This window comes from Culex pipiens, chromosome 1, assembly GCF_016801865.2.
Source record: "Culex pipiens pallens isolate TS chromosome 1, TS_CPP_V2, whole genome shotgun sequence".
NCBI lineage: Eukaryota > Metazoa > Arthropoda > Insecta > Diptera > Culicidae > Culex > Culex pipiens.
The window spans coordinates 116,048,403-116,071,606 of record NC_068937.1 but is presented as its reverse complement, the minus strand read 5'-3'; the positions used below and the strand labels follow the sequence as shown (position 1 = coordinate 116,071,606).

The 23,204-nt window shown below is 40.5% G+C and overlaps 5 protein-coding genes across 5 annotated transcripts; all 5 read left to right on the top strand.

Annotated features, from left to right (window-relative positions):
- The first annotated feature begins 1,366 nt into the window (after positions 1 to 1,366).
- On the top strand, positions 1,367 to 12,128 carry LOC120415872 (uncharacterized). The gene is made up of 6 exons (XM_052706027.1): positions 1,367 to 2,222; positions 3,559 to 3,749; positions 10,149 to 10,309; positions 10,399 to 10,706; positions 11,281 to 11,695; positions 11,757 to 12,128. The coding sequence occupies exons 1-6, from the start codon at positions 1,501 to 1,503 to the stop codon at positions 12,123 to 12,125; spliced, it is 2,166 nt and encodes a 721-aa protein (XP_052561987.1). The 5' UTR covers positions 1,367 to 1,500; the 3' UTR covers positions 12,126 to 12,128.
- On the top strand, positions 3,338 to 11,035 carry LOC120416068 (uncharacterized). Its single transcript, XM_039577739.2, has 3 exons — positions 3,338 to 3,749; positions 10,149 to 10,309; positions 10,399 to 11,035. The coding sequence occupies exons 1-3, from the start codon at positions 3,563 to 3,565 to the stop codon at positions 10,765 to 10,767; spliced, it is 717 nt and encodes a 238-aa protein (XP_039433673.1). The 5' UTR covers positions 3,338 to 3,562; the 3' UTR covers positions 10,768 to 11,035.
- Positions 12,129 to 12,251: 123 nt separating the features above from the next.
- Positions 12,252 to 13,230, top strand: LOC120416082 (uncharacterized). Its single transcript, XM_039577765.2, has 3 exons — positions 12,252 to 12,702; positions 12,758 to 13,035; positions 13,095 to 13,230. The coding sequence occupies exons 1-3, from the start codon at positions 12,358 to 12,360 to the stop codon at positions 13,183 to 13,185; spliced, it is 714 nt and encodes a 237-aa protein (XP_039433699.1). The 5' UTR covers positions 12,252 to 12,357; the 3' UTR covers positions 13,186 to 13,230.
- Positions 13,231 to 13,306: 76 nt separating this feature from the next.
- LOC120416077 (uncharacterized) lies at positions 13,307 to 14,271 on the top strand. The gene is made up of 3 exons (XM_039577751.2): positions 13,307 to 13,724; positions 13,785 to 14,062; positions 14,118 to 14,271. Exons 1-3 carry the CDS (start codon positions 13,377 to 13,379, stop codon positions 14,206 to 14,208), a joined length of 717 nt encoding a protein of 238 aa, XP_039433685.1. The 5' UTR covers positions 13,307 to 13,376; the 3' UTR covers positions 14,209 to 14,271.
- Positions 14,272 to 14,389: 118 nt separating this feature from the next.
- Positions 14,390 to 15,326, top strand: LOC120416666 (uncharacterized). The gene is made up of 2 exons (XM_039578483.2): positions 14,390 to 15,114; positions 15,170 to 15,326. The coding sequence occupies exons 1-2, from the start codon at positions 14,486 to 14,488 to the stop codon at positions 15,258 to 15,260; spliced, it is 720 nt and encodes a 239-aa protein (XP_039434417.1). The 5' UTR covers positions 14,390 to 14,485; the 3' UTR covers positions 15,261 to 15,326.
- Positions 15,327 to 23,204: the final 7,878 nt, after the last annotated feature.

The window sequence follows — 23,204 nt, the reverse complement described above, 5'->3', positions numbered from 1 at the left end:
CGCCTGTTGGTGTGATCCAGAGATGCCAGGAAATTTTCTCTATAAATGCTTTTCGTGAGTGTTCGCTTAAAATTTCATCACAATTGGCAGCGCTAAGCAGACCCAAAAGAGCGCTGGAAGAAAAAAACCTAAGCTGAAAATAGAAAAAAATGGGCGTGGCCCAATGCATTCTCGTCTGATTAGAATACATTTGAGATTTTTTTTCAAATGCTTGCAAAAGGAATAGAAAAACTTTTTGTAAAAGTGAAAATATACAGAAATGTTCACAAAAAGTTGCTCTACTCGTTGGTGTACTTGTAAGTACACCAACCATGGTTTTAGTAAATTTCAAGGAACACTACTGATTATCCACCTTCATTCAAACACGACCGCTTATTAGGCTTAATATGAGTTTATTTCCTCTAGTCAGTCAGTCAATGACTGTGAAAAAACTAATCTTCAGGAACAGCAAATGTTGCCAGAACAGCTTGAAGTAAATGTTTAAGTTTTTGATTTTTTTTTTTTTGTATCTTTGAGACCTAGCTTTTCGATTTTCCTACTCCCACTACCAGCACACAGCAAAAAATCCGATGGTAAAATCGCATGCAAAAGCATGCACGTCACCTTCGTCAAAATAAACACTTAATATTACACACTGCATGTACAATTTTTGCAAACACAAAAAAAAAGTTGCAACCAACGGGATTCAAACCCAGCACCAATAAACAAGGACTGGCACCTTAGCCCACTCGGCCATCAGACCGATGAAAAGCTGTTGGGATAACCGCATTTATGAGCTTGACATTTCGGTCAAGTAGGTTTTCCATACTGATGGGCTACATATTTCAGGGTGTAAAATCACATAAAATTGCATAAAATAATGCAATATTTATTTTACACCCAGGCCTTTAACACGCAGCTGTAGTAAATATTTTTTTAGCTGTGCAGGCCCGAAAGAAAAAAAACATTTTGACTACAATTAACCATGTTTTTAATATTTATGAAACTGTTTTTTTTTTCATGGGTTGAACACCCCAGGATCATACGCTTATTTTAAAATTAGTTCAAATTCAGCTTTGTCAATCGAGCAACGCGGCTGGTGGCAGTTAGCAGCACCCTTGTCCAGATACATTACTCTGAGTCTGTACGACGACTTTAATTGAGTTTAATTTAGCGAACGAGTGACAACGACTAATCAAACAAGGTTACCAACATTAGCATTGTAGATTATTTTTATGTTTTACACGGTTTTAAATTAAATTGTACGGTAGATCTTTTTTTGAAAACATTTTAGATTACATGTTTAAAATGCAACCGACAACCCTAACCACTTGCACTTACGATCGCGTGTTCAAAGTATTCTTACCCATATTTACACGTTTGATTTACGATTCCGCCGCGATAACACCGACTACTCTCGCTGCAGCGTTGCGATAGTACAAGTAATTCTACCCTCCGGGAATCAACGTACATCGCACTTCGACCTGCACCGTCCAGTTTGATTGTTTCACTCAACCCGGGATGACCCCGTGGCAACGACCGGGCACGACGCCCTATCCCCAGGTCTGGCACACCTTCCAGTCGCTGGACTCGTACACTAACAACCTGGTCCGGTACCGCGTCCAGGATCTTCCACCCGACCGCTTCGAGGATGCCGTGGAACACATGCGCAAGTACTTCCTCCGGGATGAACCGATCTGTGCCAGTCTGCGGCTCGCGGAAGATCCAGTTGGAATGCGCGAGATCTGCGACGTTTGGCGGCGGGTCGTCCAGCAGCGGTGTGCCGTGGTTTGCTTCCAGGAAGGCAGCGACGAAATCGTCGGCCTCAACATGCTGACCGTGGTGTCTCGAGAGGATCAGGCACAGCAGCAGCAGCAGTTTGCGAGCCCTGCCGTGAGGGCCTTCGTTGAGTGTACTCTCTACATGACCGAAAAGGGCCAGCTATTTGAGCACTTTGGCGTGGACCATTTTCTTTCCGCTTGGGGACTGTCGGTACATCCGGCGTACCGGAGCCGAGGGTTGGCAACGGAAATTCTTCGAGCACGAGTGCCACTTTGTAAGGCGTTTGGACTAAGGTTGAGTGCTACGGTGTTTTCCCATCCGGGATCGCAGCATCCGGCCGCCAAGGTTGGCTTCAAGGATCGGGTGGTGGAGCGGTTCGATGAGCTGACCAAGAAGGGCTTTCAACTGGGGCAGATTCCAGTCGAGTTTAATAAGTTGATGACACTGAGCATTGAATTAGAGTAGGGAAGTTATGTATTGTTTTCAGAATTGATAAATAAACCTTTTAACAAAATTTTCTAGCTTTGGTTAATATTACTACTGAATATTAGCCGTAGTTACACTCACAGTAAAACAAATTATTGTTCATTCACATGTTACACTCACAGTAAAACAAATCATGGTAATATTACATCTGGGAAGGGGTACATCTTTTATGTCCGGAAAAATGTGTAATTTTACCACTTTTATGGTGTAATGTCATTTTTCAGTCTAAATTGAGGTAAAATTACATCATAAATGGGGTTCAACCTAATTCAACCTAATCACAGCTTCCAAATTAACATATTTTTTAATGTGTTTGCTTACTATACAAAGCATATCAAATTCCAAGTCGTGCTATCCCCTAGTAATATCTTGTCGCACGTCACTTTTTGACGTTCCGAGAAAACGCGTTTTAATGTTTGACTGAGGCATTAATTGTCCACAAGTTTTGTTTGCCGGAGTCCCAAGTGGTAATGTTGACAGTCCACTTGTCGCACTTGTAGCAGTTCTCAGGGTGTGTCAAGATAGCACGATCAGAAAGAAACTTCTTTGACATAAAACAGTGACAACAATGCACGGAATTTTCCTTATTTGTTGAATGTCTCAGGACTTTGGGAATCTATGAAGGTCAAAAAGCGAGGCATTGATAGCTGCACAAAATGACTTATTTAATAGAATTTGGTCCAAAATCGACTTGTGACAAGATAGCATCACGACAACTGTTGAATTTTCTGCAAAAAAAATCACACGACATTTTCAAAGACACCTCCAGCCATAACATTAGTCTGATAACAGAATCTCGCTCCCAACCTTGCTCTGAACTCTCTTGTAGTGAAAAGCGCTCTCACTTTATTCCTTCACCCCACATGGCGCGTTTGAGCGTTTGCGCGCCACACGCATACACTCGCCTACTACGCAAACATGTGTTTTCCTCCCAGACAACCCCAAGCAACCACTACTGACCAGGCATTCTGCGTTTATTCTTCCTCAATTTGCTCTCTAATCACCCATTGAAACTTCAATGGGGCGCAACTGTGCTCTGTTTGCATCCACGTGCGCGCGCGTTCGTTTGTCTGTGTTTGTGATGAAAACGTCACGCGGGACCGCCCGAGAAGCGCAAACATTATTCTCAACAAATTGTCGGTGGCGAGCAATACAGTCTAACAAAAGTGTGCAAATTTTGACGCTCAGTCTCAGTTTAGCAAACGATTCACTAGTCGTTATCATCCCGACCCGAGAAGCACACACCCTAGTTGGTGCTACTAAGTGTCAGGTTGCACGGAGGGAAATCTGTTTTTTTTTTTTTTGTGCGAGCAATATGGTTTGGACGCGCCCCCAAAACGTGCCCTACCCCTCGGTTTGGCACACGTTCAAGGCCAAGGCCGCGGACAGTGACGAGCTGGTCAATTACGTGGTTCAGGATTTACCGGAGAACCGATTCGAAGAGGCGATCGAGCATCTGATTGGAGTGTTTATCTACGATGAACCGATGTGCAGAGCGAAAAGTAAGTCAACGTAAACTTGCATGGAATTGAAGGGAAATTGATTCGCGCGTAATAACTTTTTGTAAACCTTTATTTGATAATGTTGATGTTTCGTGCAATTAAAAACAAAGAAACTCAAACGGAATCAACATTGTAGGGAATGGGTCACCATGTGGGAAGACTGTCTTTCAGAAGATGTCTACTTGTTAATAGATTTTCGCGCGTGATGCTGTCACCACGGCGTCACATATACGTGATACTTGATACTAAATCAACCGATGGAGACAGTTTTGGAATTGACTTTGTATACAAAGAAGAAAAGAATCAGGAGACTGGATCCCCTTTTTTGTATCACAATACTATGAACTTTTTGCATGGCTTTTTATTTGGATGATTTCATCAAAATAATATTTTGAGTCATGCGTTTATAACAATATGTTTATAACCGGACATTCAAATTATTAGGGGTAAACCTTGAGCAACATGTTTCTTGTTCATCCAAATGATTATTGAAAATTTCACATGTTTCATATGATCATAATTTTAATATTCATGATAAGACCAAAACTGAGCATGTTTACAAAAGTATTAGTATTTTTGTTTACAAAACCTTTCAAAAATGTTTCAAACTGCACAGTCTTTTCAACTATGCTTTAGGAATGAGCATGAGCATGGTTGACTGCCAATGAGTTGCTAGGGGAAATCTACCCTTTCCAATCAAAAACCTATCTTCGTCATATGGAGAGTTTGATGCTCGATTAAAGCTCCAAAAATACTATTTGGGCTATAAACTTACCAGCAACAGCACCGCCTCGAGTAAGCACGCAAATGTATGCCACTTACTGGCCAAAAAGATCACATTTAATGCACTTTTGATCATAATTTGTATTTTGCGAGACCACTTCTCATCATTTTGTTGGCACACACAGTGACACACACGAGAATCCCTCAAACGCTTAATGAATATCGCCAAAATTAACTTTTCACTTTCGCTTACTTTTTCACGGCGCTTAAGATATGAAATTGCTTCCAACTACCGGCAACATGTTCTTTTGATCATTATTAAGGCACTCAATTGAAGAATAATCCCGAAAAATGTAATAAATTAGCAAGCGCCATCAAAAAAACAAACGCGCCAAGTCGTTTGACGTTTCAATTTTCACTTCGCATTCCACTCGAAGGCTGAAGAAAACCGAGCGAGAGACGAAGGCAAAAAAGAACAAAGGCTGGCCGTCCACACCACCAGCAGCACAGCCAGCGATGCCAGGAAACTTTCCCTATAAATGCCACTTTTCGTGAGTGTTCGTTTGAACTGTCAGCGCAAATGGCAACACTCGACAGAGTGTTGGAAGAAAAAAGAACTAAGCCGATATTAGAAAAATGGGCGTGGCCCAATGCATTCGCCTCGATTAGAATACCCTTGGGATTTTTTTTTGTTAAATGCTTGGTAAAGAAATAGAATAACTTTTAGTGAAAGTGAAAATAAACAGAAATGTTCACAAAAACTTGCTCTACTCGTTGGTGTACTTGGTTTTAGTAAAATTCAAGGGAGACTCTAGATTATCCAGCATCATTCAAACACGACCGCTTATTAGGATTAAAATGGGTAGATTTCCCCTACTCCGTTATTGACAGATGAGCTGAAGTTGAACAATGAATCAAAAATGATCAGTGGGAGCCACACAGAAATAAAAATCATGGTAATATTACATCTGTTTTGTAATGTCGCTTTTTCAGTCTGAATTGAAGTAAAATTACATCATAAAAGAGGTAATATTCAACTTTCCAAAATTACATCTTCCAAACTTACACATTTTTTTACTGAGCAACCATCCGTTTACTGTTTAACCTCTGAAGACCCCAACTTTACTAGTCAATACCGGTGCCCTCCAAAGAATCCACTATGCTTTTGGAATCCATGTACGAAAAACACAGCCGTTTCAGGGACTGTAGAATGTAGATTAAGTGTCCCCAACTTATCAATTGATTGCATGAACAGTATAACAATTGATTTAACAAGAAAGTGTATAATGGCTTTGCAGGTCAAAATAATTCAAGCTTGGTTGCAGAATAAAAACACGGAGTGATAAAGTTTAGGACCATCCATAAACCACGTAGACACTTTTTTGGAAATCTCAACCCCTTCCCAATAGTGTACCACGGCGTGTTTTCTGGGCAACCTTAAGGAGAAAAAATAGTCATCGCTACTTTCAAATGTGTTTTATAGGAAATTTTCTCAGCTTTCCAATGCTTCTAAGAGGGAAATGTTTCATTGAGAAGTTTCTGAGATATATTTATTTTAAGTTTTTTGTTTTAAAATCCTTCATCATTTATAGGAAACTTTTTATTAACAGTTCAGGAAACTTGTCAAATGATGTGTTTTATATGTCATTTGGTCATCAAAATGTGCAAAATTAGACAAGAAACAACGTTGTAAAAGGTTGCAAATCACTAAACATTAAAAAAAATAAGTTTTAACAGAGTTTTTGAATATGCCGGATACATTCCGAAATTAAAATCAGCAAACCGTATTAAAATTTGTTTACTAGAATAAACAGATTATTACATAATTTTTGTGTACAAATATCAGCCGTCTGCTCTGATTTAGCTTGGATTTAGCTGATACAACCAAAATTTTTGCAGGTTTGAGATTGTTAAGGGTAATTAGATTTTTATGAATAAACATCATATTTCCTTAACCAAACATTAACCAGTTGCATGGATACCAAAACATGTTAATCACTCGTAATTGAACTACAAATTACTGTGCAGAGTTTCAGGGAAAATACTTTTCATGAGTAGTAAAGTTTATTTTTTAATTTTTTTATGTATGAAATGATCAAGTAATCAGCAATGTAATCAAAGTCTTATCTGTTTTTAAAACGTTTTACAAGTATGTATCTTAAGTGTTGTTGAAATAGATTGTAATGAAGGCCTCAGTTTGATTATTTGTTGAAATTAATATTTTATTTTTGTTCAATCAAAAAAATGTTTGTGAATGTGTTTTCAACATTATCAGTCGAAACACACGAATTTTATTGCTACTTTCAAAAGCATTTTCAACAGTAAAACATTAAAAAAATATATATTTACTTTATACTCATTAAAATATGACTTTTGAAGCATGCAACAGTAATTTGTAGTACATTTTCGATTTTAAATCATGTTTTGTATATTTGTTCCTGGTTCATGTTTGTTTATGGAAATATCATATTTATTCATAAAAATGCAATAATACCCTTAACAATCTCACACCTTCAAAAAATTTGGTTGTATCAGCCAAATCAGAGCAGACAAGTGATATATTTCCACAAAAATTATGTAATAATCTATTAATTCTAGTAAAATTTTCATTTAAATACGGTTTTATGATTTTAATTACTGAATAAATCAAACAAATTCCAAACTCAGTTAAAATATAATTTTCAAAATGTTTAGTGATTTGCCCTTTCTACAAATTTGTTTCTTGTCTTATTTTGCGCATTTTGATGAGTAAATGACACATGAACACATAATTTGACTAATTTCCTGAACTGTTTTTCTAAAGTTTTCAATAAGTGACGAAGGATTTTAAACAAAAAACATAAAATAAAGATATCTCAGAAATTTCTCGATGAAACATTTCGCTCTTAAAAGCATTGGAAAGCTGAGAAAATTTCCTATAAGACACATTTGAAAGAAGCGATGACTATTTTTTCCTGATAAGGTTGTTCTAGAAAACACGCCGCGGTACAATTTAAAAAAAAACTTTTTTGTATGGAACGTGGACAAAACGAAAATCGTTAGCTCACTTCTAAATTTGCCACAAGTTTGTCTTTGACATTATTTTGACACGAAACAACGACTTCGAGATGATATTTAAAAAACAAAATTCAAAAATATTTAAATAACTTACGGCCTTCTCAAATGTCAATATCGAGTGCAACTTGTTCCATAAACGCAATAATGGCTTATATAAGCCAAGTAAAACATGATTCTCAAGGTTTTCAATTTCCTGGAAATCGAGAATTGAATTTGGACATTTCCCGGGAATTCCCAGGAACAATGATATACCTTTCGTTTTTTGCCTTCCTCACCTCAATGAGGAAAGGCTATACAATAGAGTGTAACAAAAATGACTTTTTGGCGGGCATTCAAGGGTTTGTTCCGGTAGGCATACTAAGCCTAAATCCAAAATATGAGCTTGATTGGACGTAACAGGAGCTGGCGCTCCGCTCTTCAATTTTAAATGGGATTTAACCCGTAAAAAAAGAATTTTTCAAAAATGTCACTTTTTGAGGAATTTTGGCCACTGAAGCGTTTATTTTCAACATCATTGGCGTGTAGGCCAGATCCTTGCGCATCTTTTGGTATATATAACATTGAAATTTGGAGCACCCTGGAGCTCAGTACAGGCCTTCAAAGTTTGGCATTTTTTCGAAAAATCGGTCCCGGCAAAAAAGATATGCGTCGCGCCTCGCGACGCCCTAGACGCCATTTGATTTTGCCGGGGCCGATTTTTCGAATCAATCAAATCAAAAGACCTTTCCAACAAGCCCAAAAGATTGAAGATCTGACAAGCCTATCAAAAGTTATAAGTACTTTAGTGTTTTTAATTCACTTTTTTTGAGGCCGGTTATCAGATATTTTGATAAAAATAAGTATTATTCATACAATTTTTTGAGGCTGTATGGTATATTCACTTTTTGAATGCAAGGAAGGCACCAACCACCTATAGGTGGATTAAGTAACTTTTTTTCTGAAACTTCAAACACAACTTGTCAACTTGTTTTGCGAAGTAAAAAAAAAATAGTTAATATATAATTTCTTAGTATCGGGATTTTTGCAACATTATAAATAGCGACTCAAAACAACAATTTAAAGTTGTTTTTTTTTCTATCTTTAAACTGTAAATATTCATTGAAGAAATAATAATCAGGAATGTTCACATTTGGCGGACCTTAGCATTAGTTTTTTTCTTCCAATCTATAATTTAATATTGAGCGAAACACAAAATGACTTATTGACATCAAAAAAGGAAATTACCTTGATACAGCGAAATCAAATTAATAAGAATAAAAAAACTAGAAAAACTATCCTTGAAAGAAGATATGGAAATTAAACATATCTTAAAAAGGCTTTCCCTCTTAAAATAATAAAGAAATAAAAAAAATTTTAAAAAAACTTTAGACTTCATTTGTGGGGTGTAACTGCTAAGTATGCTTTAAGATAAATTTTGGGGTCCACATTATTTCAAGTTCTCTCAATTATAAATATCGCAATTTTTGATTAGTTCAAATTTAAACATTCTGAATAAGAAGATAAGAGAAGCATTGGTTCATTCGAACTTGAACATCTTACATTGAACATCCAATATTCTAAACAATTTCAAATTTTCAGAGGTTTTTCTGATTAGTTTATATAATTTTGCTTCGATATTTATAAAATTAAAATTCCCCGGGAGTTTCGACTAGATTCCCACTCGCCACCCTCTAAACATGTCACAAAGTTTCTTTGATATTTGAGTGGGTCGAGTAAAGTACCTGAAAAGTTCCTGTTTTGAGCTGGGATTGCTGCATGTAAGTAATTTTTTTATCATGAAAACCACGTAGCCCTTTCCGGGTATTTGCCATTATCAAGTATGTACTAACTCAGCGATTCTCAACCTTCTTCTAGGCCGGTACCCCCTGCCATGTAAATCAAGTAGGCCCGGTACCCCCGTTGAGAATCGCTGTACTAACTTATTCAATATGAAATGGATGCGATTGAATAAATGCCCCTTCACTTATCAAACTGATCGACTTCGTTTGATTTCTTGAAGAAATAAAATAAATTGCGTAATAAGCATGCTTAAGGGCTTCAACAATTATTTTCCAGTTGCATCTTCATGATTATTCCAACGAAAACAGAAAATGTGTGGCAATTACAATTTAAAAATTCAAATTGTTTCATGGCTGATTTTTTGTTTAATTCTGAGTCAGAATGTTGGCTTTTGGTTGGATCAAATGTGAAATATTTACATGTAAATTTGCATGTCTTTCTCATTAGTGTTTTAATATGTCATAATTAACAAATAAAACCATATTGCGACCATCCCACTCCTCCGGACCCCAAAACAAGCCAATAATTATGATAGTAAACGGCAATTTACAAGCAAGATAACGCCACTCGACAGGAGGTGTCGCTATCTAGAATTGCAATGCCAAGTCACTTCCGTGGATGGTTGAATTAAGTTAACCAACACACCTCCCCCTACTGTTGCCTACGGCTGATATTCATTCACCGAATTTGGCACACTTTGCTCAATGGTCGTCTGATGTTTCCCCTTGCATGATAAGATAAGGTAGTCTGCGTGGGGGATGATTTGGATTTTCTAATGATTAAAGAACGAATAAATGGAAAAAATATATTTAAAAAAAAAAAAACATTTATATTTATCAGAACTTGCCGAGCAACCCGAAAGCGTCGAAGGGATTCGCGAAATGTGGCGCGAGTTGGTCCAGCACCGGATGGCACTGGTCTGCTTCCAGGAGGGTTCGGACGAAATCGTTGGCCTCAACATGACGTACGTTTCGAGCAAGAACGACAAGGAGGACTACGTTGTAAGTTTTAAGTTCCATCATGAAGCATTTTTTTGAAAGTGAGTCGAAACGTTGTCAGTTCGTACAATATGTATTTCCTTCTATTCCAGGTCAAAGGTTCCCTCTGGCAGGAGGTTTTCGACGCCGTGGTGTACTTTAGCGAAAAGGGCAACGTGTACGACCAGTACCAGGTCACGGAGTATCTGGCCGCGATGGGTCTGTCCGTGTCGCCCAAGTACCGCGGTCGTGGCATCGCGACGGAAATTCTACGCGCACGAATTCCCCTCTGTCGAGCCACGGGCCTGAAGCTAACCTCGACGGTGTTTACCGCCACCGGGTCGCAGATTCCGGCCGCCAAGGTGGGCTTCGAGGAGTCCTTTACCATGGAGTACGAAGAGCTGGCCAGGGCGAACCCACGGTTTGTGTTTCCCGGGGTTCAGGCGAAGCACTGCAAAATGATGAGCATGAAAATTGAGTGAATTGACAAGTTCGGAACCAAAGATAAAAATTATTAAATATTGAACAGAACATTATATTTTTTTGAACCCAAGTTGGACCTCAAATTGTACCGAAATTGATTCAAAACCTGTTATTTCATATGCAACTTGAGTGTTAAAAACATTTAAGGAGTTTTTGAAGCGAACGGCGTTCGCCGAACGTAAACAAAAATGATCTGTCAAAATTTGCCATAATGGAGGCTGCCATAAAAGTCATGAGGAAATAAATGAAACACATTTATGTTGCCAACATATTTTCTTGTAGATGGGAGTTTCCTCACAATCATCGTAATTCGAAAATTGTCCAAAATAACAGAACAAAGCAAAGACCGTGACTTTGACCACTTCCACCGCACCATGCTTATCACCACAATCAGTCTTGTTATCAGCGTATGAATGAAGTAAAAAACGTCCAGATTTGGTCCGGCAGTGTTTCAACCCGCACAAACACAAACAATGATTCCCCAATTGATTGATAACCGCAGGTTCTGGTTGATGGGACAATGTCCGGCCCTCTTCAGTTCAAATCCAACCACCCACAAATCTACTCGCATCCCCCAAGATGAGCTGTACCCGTCCCGAATCAATCCCGTTCCCCTCAGTTTGGCACCGCTTCCAGGCGAAGGCCCCGGATAGCGACGCCGAAGTCACGTACGTGGTACAGGACTTGCCCGAAGATCGGTTCGAGGATGGCGTAGCATTCATGAGTCGTTTCTTTCCGCGCGACGAGCAGATGAATCAGGTACTGGGGCTGGCCAGCGATTCCGTAGCGATGACGGGCGTCGTTCAGCTGTGGCGTGAGATGCTCAAGCTGAAGCTGTCGGTGGTTTGCTTCCGCGAGGGTTCGCCGGAGATCGTGGGGCTGAACGTGCTGGGAGTGGCCTCGAAAGAGGATCGGGTTGATGAAAAGGTAACGACCGGATACTGCAACTATATCGGCTTTCCGTGCTTACGTACTGTTTCGATTCCAGTTCGCGAGCGCCATCTTCCAGACGATCTTCGACACCATCGGGTACGTATCGCAGCAGGCTAATGTGTTCCAGCGGTACGGCGTCGATCGCTACCTGAACGCGATGGGCCTTTCGGTGGATCCGACCTTCCGGGGACGTGGAATCGCTACGGAAATACTGAAGGCCAGGGCGCCTCTATGCCGAGCGGTGGGACTCCGACTAACGTCGACCTGTTTTACCGGGGCTGGTTCGCAGAAAGCCGCAGCACGCGCTGGTTTTCAGGAAGACTTCAGCATCACTTACGGGGAGCTACGGGCGGTGGACGAGCGGTTCGTGTTTCCCGGAATCGAACAGAAGCCATGCAAATACATGAGTTTGAAGGTTGACTGAAAACGCGGTGGTTTTATTTGTATCGAGAAGATTGTGTCCCAATCGGTCCCAACGGAACGCGTTGCGCATGTGCGTACGTTTTTAAAAATACATTTCCATGCGTTCGTGTGTTTGCGCTTGTGTTTAGTTAGCACTTCTAGTTTGTAATCTCGATGACTGTAAAAAAGTTGTTATCAAACGCAGCCGTGATTAGTCCCGAGAGTGATTTGTAACAAGCTAGTCGTGCTTCAAAATGGGTTGGAATCGTCCGGATAAGCCAGCAATACCGACGGTGTACTACACGTTCCGTGCGAAGGACGCTGACAGTGACCAGCTGGTAACCTATCGAGTGGAAGATCTCACCGAGGATCGCTACGATGACATGATACAGCATTACAAGGAGAACTTTGTGGACGATGAACCGTTCTGCGAGAATCGGAAGGTTTCCAGCCATGAAGACGCGCTGGAAGAAATTGTTATGTTCTGGTACTGGTGCTTCTCGCAGCAGACGACCATCGTGTGCTACAAGGAAGGGTCAGACGAGATTGTTGGAGCCAACCTGCTTCATGTCAAGACGCCGGAGAAGGAAGAGTGGCCAGTAAGTGCACTGTTATCATGAACCAACCTCTAATACAATGAAATTCATTGAACAGCTACACAGCAAACAAATATCAGACATTGTGGCGACAAACGAGTACATGACTGACAACTGTAACCTGTTTGAGAAGTTTGGCGTTGACAAGTATCTCACGGCGTACGGATTGGCCATCAATCGGCGGTACCGTGGACGCGGAATCGCTACGGAGATGCTGAAGGCAAGGGTTCCGATGTGCAAAGCGTTCGGTCTCAAGCTTACTGCGACCAACTTTACAGCTCCGGGATCGCAGCAGGCGGCCGCGAAGGCCGGGTTCATCACGGACTTTGAAGTGGCGTGAGTGTGCTTTAATAAGTGCTATAAAATTGTTTGGTATATGGTTCTGTATTTTCTAGATACGACGATTTTGCCAAGATGGGTCCAAAGTACGCATTTCCAGGAATTAATTCGAAGAGTCTGAAACTTATGAGCTTGAAGATTGATTAGCTATATCATTAGTTTAATTTGAATAATGAAATAAATAGTATCAGCGGTTAAGTATCTGCGTAATGAGAAATCCTTGCAGTACACCATCCTTATCTAAGAGCGATAACACGAAGCATCTACTGTTATTAAGCTTCTCATCGTTTAGTATGCCATTTGTCTTTTGCAAAGTAAGAAGCATCTGAAAAACAGAAATGGTTTGGAGTCGTCCCGACCAACCTCCAATTCCTACCATTTACCACACGTTCCGCGCAAAGGACGTAGACAGCGATCAGCTGGTCACGTACCGGGTGCAGGACTTCACCGAAGATCGTCACGCCGATGTCATTCAACACTACAAGGAAAATTTTGTAGACGATGAGCCACTCGCGGCAAGCCGCAAAATTTCCAGCAGTGCGGTTGCAATGGCTGAGATTGTGGCCTTCTGGAGCTGGTGCCTTGAGCAACGGATGACCGTCGTGTGCTACAAGGAAGGTTCCGACGAGATCGTCGGTGTAAACTTGCTGCACGTCGCCACCCCTGGGAAGCATAAGCAGTGGAAGGTAAGTAGCGCACTTGGTGCACAGCGGTCACGGTATAAACATCTGATCCCCAAACGGCAGCTCGAGAGTGAAGATCTGTGGAACACCTTCGAGGCGCACATCTACGTGGGTCAGCAGTTCAACGTGTTTGAGCGGTTCGGTGTCGACAGATACCTGACAGCGTACGGATTGGCTGTGAATCGTCGGTATCGGGGTCGAGGAATCGCTACCGAATTGCTGAAGGCAAGGATTCCGATGTGCAAGGCATTCGGGATTGAGCTGACGGCGACGAACTTCACGGCCGTTGGGTCGCAGCTAGCGGCTGCAAAAGCCGGGTTCAAAACGGACTTTGAAATTATGTAAGCACGCTTTATAGTTTGTCATAAACGTTATGTTAACGTTTTGATGTTCCAGGTATGACGATTTCGCCAAGATGGGACCGAAATATGTTTTTCCGGGGATCCAAACGAAGAGTTTGAAGTTGATGAGCTTGAAAATCGAGTAAAAGATCTTTCGTGCAATAAATTTCTTTCAAGTCTTCCATGCAAATGTTTTGTTTTTGACAAGGCACCATCCATGAAATACGTCAAGCCTAGAAAGTGGAACACACACGTAGCCAAATGTGAGGGGTTGGAGTAATTTATGGCAAATTTAAGCGATACGTACCTAATGAATGACGCCTTGTGAAATTATCGTGACACTTCTGCTGTGAGATAACACATACTGACTGCCACATTTACTTCGAGTAAGTCGTACTTTTTACACGTTCGCGAGGCTAAAAAATGGGTTGGTCACGTCCGGAGCAACCTGCAATCCCTAGGGTGTACTACACGTTCCGTGCGAAGGACGCTGACAGTGACCAGCTGGTGACCTATCGAGTGGAAGATCTCACCGAGGATCGCTACGATGACATGATACAGCACTTCACGGAGAACTTTGTGGACGATGAACCGCTGTGTGAGAACCGTAAAGTGTCAAGCAGTGTCGAAGGAATGAGAGATTTGAAGCTGTTCTGGCACTGGTGTTTTACCCAGAACATGACTCTCGTGTGCTATAAAGAGGGATCTGACGAAATCGTGGGAGCGAATCTTTTAGGAGTGAAGACCCCAGAAAAGTACGACTGGCAGCTGAAAATGCAAAGCCAAAAAGAGGGTGACATCCTTGCTGCCAACGAATACTTGACGGACAACTTCGACCTGTTTGGGCACTACGGTGTGGACAAGTATCTGGCAGCGTTTGGACTTTCCGTCAATCGGCGCTACCGAGGACGAGGCATCGCTACGGAGATCCTGAAGGCACGAGTTCAACTGTGCAAGGCATTCGGGATCAAACTGACAACGACAAACTTTACCGCTCCGGGATCGCAGCGAGCGGCTGCGAAAGCTGGTTTCAAGACGGACCTGGAAGTTACGTGAGTGTGCTATAATGTTTGCTATAAAATCCTATTTGATTGATAATAATTACAGATTCGAACAATTTGCGAAAATGGGACCAAAGTACTCCTTTCCTGGAATCAAGTCACACAGTTTAAAGCTTATGAGCATGAAGGTTGATTGAGAGTGGTTAAAAAATTGGTAAACATTTTTGATTGATAAAAAAAATAATAAAAACCACACCTTGAAACTGAGTTTGTTTTAATTAAATATTGCTTACAACATTGCATGCAAAAGTTTCATTCAAAGCAGTGACTCACATTAGCTTTCATAAATCGAATCAGCTGTTCCATTCGTGATGTATTTTCTCCATCGAGAGAGTGAGAGATCCAGAGATTACATTAGTAACTCACTCTCTCAACTAGCTAGTCCTACGCTTCTCTAGATTTTCTCTCCCTCTTGAAACAATCTCCCAGTTGAGTGCAAAATTACTGTTTTGCCAAAATCGGTTTGCGTTATTGGATTAACCGTCTTTTTTCCTCTGTTTCTTTGTTTTTCATTCAAGCTTGTCTCATCTCTTTCACCAACTTCGGCACTCTTTCAAGTAGGGAATCCCTGGCATATTCTGAAAGAATGTTTCTTAGCATTAGATCGTTATCGCTGATGATATAGGGTCTTGCTCTGAACTCGACATTTCCTTAACCTTTTGTTTTCAAAAGATAAATTAACCGATTTTTTAATCTTTTCTCAAGAGAATGATTTCTGATATTCAATCATTTTTCCCATATTCGAAATGAGCAAGACAAGGCAACCGAGACATTAAAACTGTAACAGGAAAACCTTTTTTATGGTTCAACAGGTCAATACTGCCCCTGATCGCATAAATGTCCCATATGCATTTTCATCGTTTTTGAGTTATTGATGCAGTTCGTTTCAAAATCGTGTGCTCCTTCAGAAAAGCCTATATCATCCAATACTTTGTCCAAGATATCTGGAGGACATCCAGGTTTTTCGCGAAAACTTAACACTTAGCCTTATGTGTGGGACAAACTTCAAATGCGTTTTTCTCAGCTTGCTAATTTTGCATATGGGACATTTATGCGAACATGTGTAACCAGTGTGTCTGTAGTGTTCGATATCGGTGTGACTCGTCGCGTATTTGTGTAAATGTAGTGCCAAGAGATGTTCGTGGTTGTCGACGGAAAGCTACCTGGACGTCTCCCAGAACGACCAGTCCCACGCAGTGCGTTGTTGCCGCTAGCCACCACCAGATGTCGTCGTGGAAAACATCGCACGAGAGATCAGCAGGGGGTGGCGAAAGAGGGCGAAAAGAGAGGAAAGTTGGCGGGTCTCGGATCAGGGGGGGTTCAGGACGAAGTGGCCAGGATTGCGCCATCATTAAGTCCGGTGTTGAACGACGAAGGAGGCTGTCGTCAAGCGCAGCCGAAACCGAAGGCCAGTGTCCCGGAGTTGGACCAGCGGCCGCAGTGAACCTGACCGTGTCAGGAAGTGCCCGGAACCGTGCTACGTTTCGCGGACAGCGAAGAGCAGAAGCTGCTCGAGATTTGGACATCCCAGGTAGGATGATATCCCCCACAACAACCCCCCTAGTGAACCTTGATCCCGACCGCCATCGCGCTAACGCCATCTTCAAATCCCTCTGCCCTAGGACCTCTCGGGTTTACCCCAAGTTTTTCCCGTGAAACCCCATTGCTTTCTGCCCTGGCCTTGCCATATCCGGCCCGGCAGACCAACCCTGAAACCACCAATCGTCAACCCGTTGGTCGGTGCGTCGCCAAGCCGCCACGTAACCTCCGTGTCCCAAACCCGGACAATCCCGACGGAGGCGCTGCCTCGTCGAAGCCTGCAGCACCGTTACACGCTCAGGAAGGACACGGACGGCTGGCGATAGGTCCGAGAAGCAGCAGCAGAAGTCGGAGGGTCCATCCGACGATCGAGAAGCCACCCCCGTTGGCGTACTGCAGGAGAAGCTCAACGGTCATCCGGACGGAACAACGACGACCGCAGTGCAGATCGGGGCCCCGCAGCAGATCATCGGTGCACAAGGAAGAAGGATCGTGTGAGGTAGGATCTAGGAAGTAAGGAAGTGGGAAGGGAGACGTGCTAGCGAGGAGTGAGGAAGGAAGTGCCCAATAAACTGTCGATGAACCGCGTGAAATAAAGGTAGTTTTTCCTTAGTTGATCGTGAATGTTTTCTTGGCCTAGCGTAACTTCGAGCGTCATGCCGATCCTGGGTTTTGAAGGAGAGTCCCATCGGTATCTGGCTCTACCCATACTGGAAGCACAGCTCAGCAACCTCAAGTTGTTATACATGGGCAGAATAGGCAATCAAACGTCAAAATTACCCCCCCACTAGAGGGCGCTCAAACTTGGGGTGATGTTTTCATTATAACCTACAGCAAGTAAATTGGTTTGAAATTTGAAATTGTTTTATTTCATCATAAAATCGACATTAATAGCAAATTATACCATTTTCAGGTAAGAAATAAATAGCTTAATTGATATAAACGAAAATATTTTTGTGATGGTCGATTTAACCTGTTCATTATCTGATTCAAAATAAGGGAATGTTTTAATCAACCAAAACATAACTAATCAATTGAGAATGTATATTATTCAAGTTGACAATCATTTTTTAATGTCACTTCTACCATAAAAGCAAAGATCTGCTTGAAAAATGATAATTGGATTGATTTTCAAAATTAGCAATCTAACCTCATTCTCGCGTTTTCAATCCGGATCTCAGAATTTTCAATGAAAAAGGCAACTTAGCAAAAAAATCAAAAGGTCAGTCGATAGAACTTTTTATTTCTTACCTCCTGTTAACTTTATTTTATTCCAAAAGATCAATTTTCTTTTAAAAAATCTTAGAATAGTTTTCACTCCCCTTTGCTCTTATCGCGCAAAACCGTAAACGTAACCTTGCACCAAAGTTCTCCTACTCGAATGTAGGTGGCGAATAGAGTTTTTAGCTTTGGTTTTGGGGGCCTATAGCTGTTGAAAGAAATGTGCAACTTGTTAGCAAGTTAATGGGCAGTTCTAATGAACGTTTAAATTGAAGATAACTTTATATCAAGAACTAATTCCTCTTTAACGGTCCACTTTAATGCGGACAGCTAGCCAAGCTGAGTAGTTTCTCAAGTGTCGGCAAATCCAAACAAACACATCAACAATTTTGAAAAATGGTTGCCTAATAATGCAAGTTTTCGAGTGTTGATATTTTCTCTTCTCCTTTGAAGAGTCCATCATTCACAAAACATCATGCACAACAAAATCGTGATCAACTAGTTTTTATTTTTCGTTCCTTTCCTCCTCTAGCCTTCGAGAAGTGGACAGCGACGCTCGTACGAGCGAATTGTCCAAAAATCTAGCCAACACTTTTGGGTCATTCCACCGCCCGTCGAACAACACGGTTCTCTGTCATGACCGCTCGAACCACCACGCGCCACGAGCTTCAAGCATGATTAATGAATCGGAACCAGTATTGAGAGGTTGCTAGTTGCTGAACTTTATGTTCGTATAATTAAGCCCATTTGAAAGAGTCCAAGTTTGGGTCGATTTGGACCTTCTAAACTTGCTGCAGCCCATTTCATTAACCCCGATTTTGGCGTACAAGAATTCCATGCTCGACCTCCAAGTGCACCCACCTCATGCAGAGAGCACAACTTCCCGGAAGAACGGTTCTGAAATTGATACAAGTGCAAACCCCTATCCTGAGTGTGTGCCAAAGTGAGCACGACAAAGAAGTCATCGACCAGAAAGTTCAGCAAGTGGGGATCGTATGGCACAGTGCTTCTGGAACAATGCAATGACTTAACGACACACCCAGTTGGAGCCCCATGGGGAAAATTTCTTTTTTTGCGTTTGCGTCGCCAAAAAATCAGGAACAAAAATTTTGTCAAAATAAATACATTCACGCTGTTGTGCACATTCCAATCTACGTTGTGGTGAAATTTGGAGTGATTTGGTGCCTTTTTGTGAAAACTGGACTAATTTCCGTGAAAAAGTCCGAAAAACTGAAAATCTATTTTTTTTGCTTTCGCTCGTCATATCTCCGTTATTTTTCGATAAAAGCCTAGTAAGATTACATTTAGCTTGTAGCTGACATACTGAGGAAAACGATGATGTAATAACATTGATACTTTTCTTGTAAATTTTGAAAGTTGGACCTCAGACAAGCTGAAAGTTTTGAAAATTTCGTTGGTTTCCACGTGCCGCGACGCAGCACCAAGCATCTCTGCTAGCCATCGCATGCACGAAAGGAAGGAGAAAGTGCAAGAATTGGTAAAACTCCGTTCAATCAGAATTGCCTTGATAACGTGTGAGAATTAGGTGAATTTGCAGGCGGCAAACAAGCGGATGGTGTTTTCGCTAAATAGTCTGTTTGATTGATTTTGGTGATGAATGTGGTTCGGGTTTTTCGATATGAGGACAATTTTTGAATCGGTCGTGATGCCATAAAGCAGATGAGCCAGCAATGTTTTTTTTCGCAGATGAACGAGCAATATTGATAAAGAGTTTTATAAAGACGAAAAATGACATTAGGTTTTGTAGACCTAGTGACTATTTCGACCACGGGTATGTTTTATCGATATGGGTTCATCTAATTGAGAGAAATAAATAATGGTTTATCGACATAGGACTAATATATAGACTAATGTGTAATTGTACGTATTTTTGACATGAAACAACGCCTAACTTTATCATTTTCGTATAAAACATGCCTTATATTACTTATGCAATTACTTATGGCCAAGGCCTCCGGGGACCCTGGGACCGATTCCAAGTGGCCATCGGATGACCCAATGTTGGTACATGGGTGCAATCGTCAAATATGTCAAGCGGCATGTCAAAACGCTTGGAAATGGTTTTATAAATTCAATGAAAATGTCAGAAACTCAGCAGCTGGTCATCTGGCCACATTGGCCAGTTCCGGTGAATCGGAATTCCGGTCCAAGTCGAAGATTTTTTCCAAATGTTCAAATATGTCATGCGGTATGTCAAAAAGCTTGGAAATGGTTTTATAAATACAATGAAAATGTCAGAAACTTAGTAGCTAGTCATCTGGCCACTTTGGCCAGTTCCGGTGAATCCTGAATTCCGGTCCAAGTCGAGGATTTTTTCCAAATGTTCATATATGTCAAAAAGCTTGGAAATGGTTTTATAAATTCAATGAAAATGTCAGAAACTTAGTAGCTGGTCATCTGGCCACATTGGCCAGTTCCGGTGAATCCGGAATTCCAGTCCAAGTCAAAGATTTTTTCCAAATGTTCATTTATGTCAAGCGGCATGTCAAAACGCTTGGAAATGGTTTTATAAATTCAATGAAAATGTCAGAAACTCAGTAGCCGGTCATCTGGCCACTTTGGCCGGTTCCAGTGAATCTGGAATTCCGATCCCAGCCAAGGATTTTTCTAAATGTTCATTTATGTCAAGCGGCATGTCAAAACGCTTGAAAATGGTTTTATAAATTCAATAAAAATGTCAGAAACTCAGTAGCTGGTCATCTGGCCACTTTGGCCAGTTCCGGTGAATCCGGAATTCCGGTCCCAGCCGAGGATTTTTTCCAAATGTTCATATATGTCAGGCGGCATGTCAAAACGCTTGGAAATGGTTTTATAAATTCAATTAAAATGTCAGAAACTTAGTAGCTGGTCATCTGGCCACTTTGGCCAGCTCCGGTGAATCCGGAATTCCGGTTAACATTTCAAACATTTCAAATTATTTTTCATCAATCACAATTTGTAAAATATGTTTCATATAAAACAAGAAATTAAAACTTATTTAAAATTTTACACTGACTGGTATGATTTTATCTGTTGTCGCTTTTTGTTTTTTAGACATTTTCAATGAATTTTTCTAACTTTTTTAGATCTAGACTAGTCATGTTATATAAAAATATATATATAAAAGAAATATGAGTAATTCTCTACCAACTCACACGAAATCGGGAAAAGTTGCCCCGACCCCTCTTCGATTTGCGTGAAACTTTGTCCTAAGGGGTAACTTTTGTCCCTGATCACGAATCCGAGGTCCGTTTTTTGATATCTCGTGACGGAGGGGCGGTACGACCCCTTCCATTTTTGAACATGCGAAAAAAGAGGTGTTTTTCAATAATTTGCAGCCTGAAACGGTGATGAGATAGAAATTTGGCATCAAAGGGACTTTTATGTAAAATTAGACGCCCGATTTGATGGCGTACTCAGAATTCCGAAAAAACGTATTTTTCATCGAAAAAAACAATAAAAAAGTTTTAAAAATTCTCCCATTTTCCGTTACTCGACTGTAAAAAATTTTGGAACATGTCATTTTATGGGAAATTTAATGTACTTTTCGAATCTACATTGTCCCAGAAGGGTCATTTTTTCATTTAGAACAAAATTTTTCATTTAAAAATTTCGTGTTTTTTCTAACTTTGCAGGGTTATTTTTTAGAGTGTAACAATGTTCTACAAAGTTGTAGAGCAGACAATTACAAAAATTTTGATATATAGACATAAGGGGTTTGCTTAAAAACATCACAAGTTATCGCGATTTTACGAAAAAAAGTTTTGAAAAAGTTACTTTTTGCGTTTCTCTTTGTTTCGTCGTCCGTGTCTGTCGCGGGTGACCATGAACGGCCATGATCGATGACGACCAACTTTTTTAAAACTTTTTTTCGCAAAATCGTGATAACTTGTGATGTTTATAAGCAAACCCCTTATGTATATATATCAAAATTTTTGTAATTGTCTGCTCTACAACTTTGTAGAACATTGTTACACTCTTAAAAATAACCCTGCAAAGTTAGAAAAAACACGAAATTTTAAAATGAAAAATTTTGTTCTAAATGAAAAAATGACCCTTCTGGGACAATGTAGATTCGAAAAGTACATTAAATTTCCCATAAAATGACATGTTCCAAAATTTTTTACAGTCGAGTAACGGAAAATGGGAGAATTTTTAAAACTTTTTTAGTGTTTTTTTCGATGAAAAATACGTTTTTTCGGAATTCTGATTACGCCATCAAATCGGGCGTCTAATTTTACATAAAAGTCCCTTTGACACCAAATTTCTATCTCATCACCGTTTCAGGCTGCAAATTATTGAAAAACACCTCTTTTTTCGCATGTGCAAAAATGGAAGGGGTCGTACCGCCCCTCCGTCACGAGATATCAAAAAACGGACCTCGGATTCGTGATCAGGGACAAAAGTTACCCCTTAGGACAAAGATTCACGCAAATCGAAGAGGGGTCGGGGCAACTGCTGTGTGAGTTGGCGGAGAATTACCCATATATTTATAAAAGACTTATTAAATTAGAAAAACACTGGAATTATAAATTGTAGTTCATTTTAAATTCAAAGCACAACAAAGAACAATCAAAATCCATTTATAATTTCTTTTAAGCTATTTAAAAACTGTCGTCCTTGTTTAGACTGAATTGTAGATTATCACCAATTAATATTATTGAGCTAATTCTATGATTTTAAGCTTGAAAACAAAACAAATATAATAAAAACATAGATTTTATGACTTTTTAAAATTCCCGGGATTTCGAAAATATTTTCCCGTTTCCCGGGAAATCAAAAACCCGGGAAAATTGGACGCCCTAGGCATGTCAAAACGCGAATCCGGAATTCCGGTCCCAGTCGAGGATTTTTTCCAAATGTTCAAATATGTAGCAAAAAAAAATTAAAAAATAAAGCATAATCTTTTAATTCTTTACGCAATACGTATCTAAGAAACTTTTCACATTATGACAGTAATGTGAAAAGTTTTTTAGATACGTATTGCCGCAAGGTTGAAAAAAAATCACTTCGAGCGAATAACGATTGCCTGAAGAAAGGCCCTCTGAGTATGCTTTGATCACTTCTTTCCTGACTAGCACCTGATCGCTGGCTGTGGCAAAAACGAATAAAAATTTGAATGATTGGGGTTAGTCGTCAACTTGCTGCGATCTGATTATAATTTTCCCCATTTAACACCAGCAGTCATGGGTTGTTATAATCAGCGGTGGTACACTCGACGAATGACAGCTAGTCGTGGCAATTTGAGAATAAAAATTATTCTCAGCAGTCTTATTCGTGAGGTGTTACAGGCAGCGATTAATCGCAAAATTAATCATAGT